The 7,703-nt window shown below is 43.3% G+C and overlaps 1 protein-coding gene across 1 annotated transcript; it reads right to left on the bottom strand.

Annotated features, from left to right (window-relative positions):
* Nucleotides 1-5,780: 5,780 nt before the first annotated feature.
* On the bottom strand, nucleotides 5,781-7,703 carry adra2db (adrenergic, alpha-2D-, receptor b). The gene has a single exon (XM_053879910.1). The coding sequence runs from the start codon at nucleotides 7,445-7,447 to the stop codon at nucleotides 6,161-6,163; it is 1,287 nt and encodes a 428-aa protein (XP_053735885.1). The 5' UTR covers nucleotides 7,448-7,703; the 3' UTR covers nucleotides 5,781-6,160.

Genomic DNA, 7,703 nt, shown 5'->3' with positions numbered 1-7,703 from the left:
TACAGGAAAACGTTGTGTGAATGCGACTTCCATTTGTACAATAGTTTTTATCTGCTGCAGGAAGCTCATGACGGTTCATCTGTTGTTGGCGTGATGGAAAACAGTCAGCTGGGAGGTTTACACAGATGTGCGCTGCCATGTTTGTATGCGGGGAAGTGTGCGCTGAATTTGTACAGGTCTGCTTTTCCTTCTAGCTTCTGTCAACTGTGCTGCTCGTGCAAATTCAAACGATGACATTTTACTAAAGCCATCCATTTAGAAGTGTCGCAATAATCTAAGAAGAGCCTTCAATAGTTTCTCCTCAACTATCAAGTGGGATGGAAGAGATGGACTTCTACTTCCGACAAACTGCCGGCCATTAATCGACCTGTCAATTTCTGGTTTTCCCCGCGGTGGCAGCACATTAGGATGCGTCACAGATGCCGCCAGCTCATTCACTCAGACTGCAAAAAGACCTCCATCAAGCTCGGAGCTCCAGCTCTAATCCCCAAACTTGACGCAGTTACGGACAATTGAAAAAGCAATTACCTGCAGATGCTGAACCACCAACAAGGCGAGGACAAGCACTTGTTTCTCCTGCTGCTTGAAACATTTATGAGGACCTATCTGTTGCAGAATGGCTGGACAGCATTTCTGACCCTGCGAGCTGCCTTTCAAGTGTGCGCAGATCAAAATAAAGACTCCTTCCCAAGACGTCCGCTTGCTCTGTTTCTCTCATTAAGCAGCAGACAGAATTCACATGTTGGACTTCCTCCTTTTCTGTTTACAGTCCAGTGTAAACACATTGTTTGCTGACTGGGAGTCCAAAGTGGCGAGTCTCTGCACTAAGAAAAAAGTGTTGCCGCCTGAAATGTGTTGAAACAATTCCTCTCTTTTCACCATCGCTTCAGAAAATAAAGTTTTGGTTTACAAGAACAGTATTTGCATTGCTACATTTAGTCCAAGAACAAAAAACCAACTGTGCTTAAGCACAAGCAGTAGTGCATTTTCATTTGATCTTGATGCAGAAAAGATCTTTTTTTTAAATGATCTTTTTGGATGAAGTTCAGTCGTGCTGCTGTCCTGCTTCATATATAAATGAACATGCACGGAGCGTGTTCTTCAGACCCACCTATCTCTGATGTGAATCACAGAGCAACTTCATGGTTATTAGCCATCTTCCCGGAGACGATGGGCTCCACGACACTCCTTAAAGTGGGGTGACTATCTTTGGCTGGGCGCCGCGCAGCAGCAGGAGGGCTTTGAAGACATTCCTAGGAGGATATAAATAGTTTATTTATCCGCTGCACCCTGTTCAGACAATAACTGATGTGGAGCAGGTCAACATCCTCTCATCACCAGATTTTCCCAGGAAACTTTTTCCCCATAGATTCTGTTCAGAACTTGACATTCAGTTCAAAATGTAGATTTACGTCTGTGAGGGAAACAGGTAATTCAGAGGGGCATGGATGAGAATATATAATCAATATAATATTGAACTTTTTTTTCAATTTTCTATTTTTTAATTAATTAATCACTGTTTGAATTGTGGTCTCACTATGTATTTAAGTTTTCCTTGGAATGTTTAATGTTTTTGGAACCATCAATGCTAAATACTTTCATTTTATTTATTTATTTTTCATGAAATTATGATTTTTTTTTTTAAATTAAATTAGGCCTTTTTGGGGGTCGTGTTTTTTCAAAAATTCACGGTTGTTTGCATTGAAACCAACACACGCACACACACACACACGCGCACATATATATGTATATAGTCATAACTATCACAGTTATTAATGAAAAAAACAAAACAAAATGATGGCCTAGTTACTTATTTATTTTAAATAATCATATTACAACAATCCCAACATATTTTTCTTTGTCTTATTATAAATTATATTATATATATATATATATATATATATATATATATATATATATATATATATATATATATATATATATAAAGCAATTTTAGAACTCCTTTATTTTAATATTAGAAATTGGTTTTCCAGCTGATTCTTCTAGTTCAGGGTTGGACAAACCGGTCCTCGATGGGCTGGAGTGGTGCAGGTTTATGTTCCCACTACGCTGTCACACACTGTTGTTTAACCAATGAGGTGTCAGCTGAAACAAGCAGCACCAGACTGACAGCTGATTATGCTCCTATGGTACCTGGTTGGTGACAAGGTGTTGAAACAAAAACCTCCACCCACTGTGGCCTTTTGTGGAACAGCTTGCTCACCCTTGTTCTAGCTGGTCAGTTGGTTGCTGAGCTATTTCTCATCACGTGTCTCATGTGCTGGTGTCCTGCTAACATTCAGCCAAAGTCTTGCCAAATGTTGCCACGCTTGCTTCTGACCCCTCTGCAACACCACGGTGGCAGAAAATGGATGGAGGGGTGACTCATTTATCAACCTTTAATTTCACCATTTTTACTTCTGGTGATGAAAATGTAATATGAGTTCCTTGTTTTGAACATTCCTTATCATGACTTCTTGGGGTTATCTGTGGGAGGAGATAGCAGCCGGCCCCTGAGGAAAACACATTCCGGCTGCTGGAATCCATCATCTTGCTTTTTTAGCTATGACCCAATATTCATGGTCAGAGTGGAGAGAAGCATTTTTCTTTTTTTAATAACTCCACACCAACCCCACCGACGGGTTCACACATTCTGCCATTAACTCATGTTCCAGTGCCAGGAAACTTCTCACTGCAGTTTCCCAAACTTCTGTGGACAGAACCACGGCGTCAAGTTCCTGTCATTTTTACTGATATTGTCATTGTTTTTTATTGCCTGTTGTATTTCTGTTGTGCATCTTCATTTATAGACATTGATTTTTTAATCACATTCCATTTTGGGTCCATTTTATATGATCATTCAATTTGTAGTGATTTTATTAACTGGAAGGAGGATGCGTGAGATGGATGAAGGTGGAGAAGGAATACTTGCTGAGGCGACCCCTGATGGGAAATGCTGAAAGAAAAAATTAGTCCCTCTGGCGCCCACTCTGGTTCATTTATAACAGGACTGGGGCGGGAGTCAGATGGTGCTGTGAGATGCTGTCTTTGGTGGCGGGGTCAAGACTGCAGACTGCCACTCTTAGTAGCAATCTACGAACAGCTGAGCTCCGTCAAGTCCTCTTTGTCAAGTATGTCACTTTCTTAGCCTAGATTTTGTTTCATGACACTTTTATGCATTTCATCATGACCTTTTAGCATGAAACAAATCACAACATTTGTATTGGCGACCAGCTGGTTTGACACCCGACATCAGCAGCTTCAATGTCTTCGCAAGATGTGACTAACAATAACTGTCTCTGTAAGCTTTGCTCAGTATTTTGGAGATGCTCATACAGTCATTGTGGGAATAGGTGTTATGAGTCAAGATGCGGAGTGGGACCCAAGTGCAGTGATGAAAGTCACAGGAGGCAGGAGCGAGTCAAATAAAATGATTTAATCATTCACGGCAATATAACTAAAACATACAGCGTCACCGAACCGGGAGAAATAGAGCAAAGTCAGAATGTCCAAAACCAAATCGATGTCCATGAACAAGAATAAGAGTCCAACATAAAGCGTCACAGAACCAAACAAACTTAAATCTGTAAACAGAGAGACAAACAAAACACAATGAACAGAGATAGTCAATCACAGAGCAAAACAAGATGCTCAAGGAAACAGAGGAAGGAAACAGAACACTAACTCAGGAATAAAGGAGGAGAGTCAATTTACCACAGTAACAAGAGGAGACAATCTGGCACACGTTGCTGGAGTCCAGGTGTTCTTACACACAGGTGATCAGGGGTTGATTGGCTCCAGCCGTGTGCCACAGGAACAGGAAGAACGGAGGGAGAAAAACAGGACTCAAGGGATCAAAATAAAAGCGGAATCTTGACAATAGGTTTGCTTACCCTATGGGGCTAGAATGGGGCCAGCTAAAATATTGGTTGAAAAAATGTATATATATATAATTTTATTTTTTTTGTATATTCTAGTTTTCTACCTCAATACAAAAATGTTTCAGCCAACATTCTGTTTTTCAATTCCTATATTCTTTTTTTCAGCCAATATTTTTTGTTCAATGCCAATGTATGATGTCCCCATTCTAGCCCCATAGCACCCCAGACGTGGAGGGGTGAAAGGCTGGAAACTTCATCTGAATAGGCCAAATATCGGAGGGAGTTTTTCTGAGTTTGACGGTCATTGCCACACATTGCATTGTCCGCATGGACTGTTTGTATTTACTCTGAACTTTGGTCACTTCTCTGTGCTGGGCTCAAAATGTCCCTCTGGAATGAACTGAATCGCCACTCACAAACATTTTTTACACGTTTGAATCGCACAGTAGCAGTAATATCTCACGAGCATCTGCGTGGCGCTCAGCCTCCCTCCGTTATATTTGTAATATTTCCCACAAAAACCTCACAGGGCCGCCAGCACGCACACACACAGGCACCGTGTGATCCACAACCCAGGGATTACTTTAATCTTGCTCTGCAGCTCTTCACCTCCTGCTTGCAGCATCATAAAAGATTGATCCAAACCGAAGGACTTTTTGTTGGTGTGTGCGAATTTGAAGATCCTGATGATTCAGTGACCTTTTAGTTGCTGTAAAATAAGAGTGGTGCAGGCGCCGAATGATTTGGGTGGTTTTGCGTGGGCAAGGTTCTGACGCCTTAAATCACCAACACAAGTTGGATTCAAAGCTTCAACTGGGACTTTGAGAGAATAACTTTTTCAGTCAGTGGTCAAATCATGAAAGACACCATTGAATTACTTTACTGAAAATCTAGCTGCCAGTCCGGAGGAAGGAGCCTGACAGAGCAGTGGCAGGAGATGAAGATGTGCATTTCCCTTTCATGTAACTTGGATCCTGAATATTACACATGGAAATTACTCAGTGATGTTCCATTGAATAAAACAGAGTATTTTTGGTTCAGTAGAACGCCACTTCCGCACGTGTGCTGCAGGAAGCTGCAGTTTTATCGATGGCTTTGTGCTGTGAAGAGAACATTTGCCATTCAACTTTGATGAGTTTGAACTGCTGCGGTGCGTAATGGGACTTGTATTGTCAAGCTTTTGCCAGCATGCTATTAAGACCAAATATATAATTATTGAAGTATATAAATTGCTGCTAGTCAAGTTGTTGAGTTTAAAATATAAATTTTATTTTACGCTTCCTTTGGCCATTTACTGATTTCAAGTGTCAAGAAGAGCGATGGTTTTTATGCTCTGAATATGTGTTTCTTCAGGGTCATAGGGTGCATAATGGATTCCTTTCATCAGCTGACTGGGGGCGCTGTAGAGGTCAGGCATAATGACGTCTCTAAAGAGCAATGAACAGAAAATGAAGTGTAATTAAGGCTTTGATCAATATGCTGTGCGGCTCTTCATGTATTTGTTACTCAAACAATGTGAATGTCTTTCATTGACATGTTTACCACTCGAGGTCAGTTCATGAATTTCCCACCGAACATGTCATTTTTTTGGGTGAATATTCTTTTCATTCCAATTTTTAGAATAACAAAATAAAATATATATTTCACCGAATTGTATCTTGGGTAAATTATACTATTATTTATTTATTTTATTTTATCTTGCGCAGTTGAGCAAAGAAACCATTTTAATATTTCCCTCAATAATGAGAAATGAAACATTCATGAGGTGATTAATTATAAATTGTCGTTCAGGCGAAGGAATCAATGACACAGTCAGGAGATTCTTACGATGAAGAGACAATAAATAGGAATTATAAACCAAAAAAAAAAAATCTAATTCTGTCTTTAATCATGGTTTATTAGGTGGGTACATGGAAAGTGGAACATTTATGAAATTAACCCAGTACATAATTTATTTATTTACACAGTTCCATATGTAGTTTTATGAGGTTTTTAAATGTGTACATCCATTTCTCCTGCTTGGGTCGCAGGGGCAGCAGCCAAACTAAAGAGACCCAGAGATGTCCTCCAGCTCTGTCAACTGAGAGTCATAACTTCTGATGTCATTTATTACTGGTCTTTTGAAATGTTGATTCCTAGATAAATAGTGAGAGACTAATGTACAGATTGAACTTTTTATTCACTGACAATAAAAGACAATGTATGACATTTACATGAACAAAATTGGACCTATCTAACGCTACCGTCGCGACCGTCCTCCTGAAAGTGAGTGTCCAAGTTTATGTGCGTTTCGCAGTTCTGAACAGGATTTTCTTGAAGGCTTTCCTGAAATCTCTGTTGAAAATAGTGTATATGATGGGGTTGACTGAACTGTTGCAGTAGCCAATCCAGAAGAAAAGGTTGAAGAGGGTGCCCGGGATGTAACAGCTGTCTCTGCAGACCGCGTGCAAGCTGTAAGTGAAGAAGAAGGGGAACCAACAGAGCACGAACACTCCCATCACCACCGCCAGTACGAAGGTGAAGCGCTTCTCGCGCATCTGCGCCACTTTGTTTTTGTTGGACGCGGCCAGGTGTTGCTGCCGGCGCCCCGCGGGGTTCCTCTGATCCGGGTAGAGTTGTGGAGCCCGGGCTGATGCCCAGGAGAGCCGACAGTTCTGAGGCTGGCAGCAGTCCGAGCCCTCCACTTTCCTCCGCTTGGTGAAGCGGTGATTGCGGGGTTTGGTGTCCGTTGCGCAGCAGCTCTCCTCCAGGTCGATGTCGTCCAGCTCCCCCTCCTCCTCCTGCCGCCTCTGCTGGCTCCCGGAGCTCACGCTGCTCGGACTCTCATTCTCCATCCGGTCCTTCCTCACGAAGCAGGTCTCGGACTGGGACGGCTGCCTCTCCAGTCCGTTCTTCGCCACGAAGACTGTGGACGAGCGCTGTTTGGCCACCTTGTAGATCTTACAATAAACCAGAATCATGATCAGCCCCGGGGCGAAGAAGGAGACCAGGCAGGAGGAGAGGATGTACCAAGTCTCATCGTTCAGAAGGCACTCTCGCTCATCGTGCTTGGTCATGAGAAGAGGAGGGAAGGAGATGACGGCAGATATCAGCCACACCACTGCGATCATGGACTTGATGCGCTTGGGAGTGCGCTTCAGGTTGTAGCTCACCGCCTTGGTGACGGACCAGTAGCGGTCCAGGCTGATGGCGCACAAGTGCACAATGGATGAGGTGCAGAAGAGCACATCCAGCGCTAAATAAAACGCGCACCAAGTGCTGCCAAAGTACCAGTAACCCATGACCTCATTCACCAGGGAAAAGGGGATGACCAGTGTGGCCACCAGGATGTCAGCTGAAGCCAGGGAGACCAGAAACAGGTTCTGTGGCGCGCGGAGAGCGCGGCTGGTCAGCACCGCCACTATCACAAGAACATTTCCCACGATGGTCACAGAGATGATGACTGACACCACCAGGATGATGAGCGCAGCAGCCGCCTCCGTGTGCGGCAGCGCGTCCCCAGTGTCACTGCTGTTTTCCTGCTTACACGCATTCTCAGTCGACTGATTTAGATCTAGCACATCCATTGTGGCCGGAATTCACACGAGAGCAACATCTTTGTCTGCGCGCTCTTCCCCCCCTGACGCCGATGACGCACCGTTCCGTCCGCCAAAGCGCAGAAACATATGCGTTCCCATCGCGTCACAAGGTGTCCGAGTATCCCAGGCGCATTCTCCGAGTCCACAACAGAACAATGAGTTGAAAAAGTTCCCAAAAACGCAAAGATCCGCGTGAAATTCCGCGTGCGTAAAGCTCAGCATCGTCTTGGCATCAGGCGCACTG

Source organism: Synchiropus splendidus, chromosome 11 (assembly GCF_027744825.2).
Source record: "Synchiropus splendidus isolate RoL2022-P1 chromosome 11, RoL_Sspl_1.0, whole genome shotgun sequence".
Classification (NCBI taxonomy): domain Eukaryota; kingdom Metazoa; phylum Chordata; class Actinopteri; order Syngnathiformes; family Callionymidae; genus Synchiropus; species Synchiropus splendidus.
This window is presented reverse-complemented; position numbering and strand designations above follow the sequence as displayed.

Bases quoted from the DNA above. Each gene is read 5' to 3' on its own strand.
- adra2db (XM_053879910.1), bottom strand. From the start codon at position 7,447: ATGGATGTGCTAGATCTAAATCAGTCGACTGAGAATGCGTGTAAGCAG.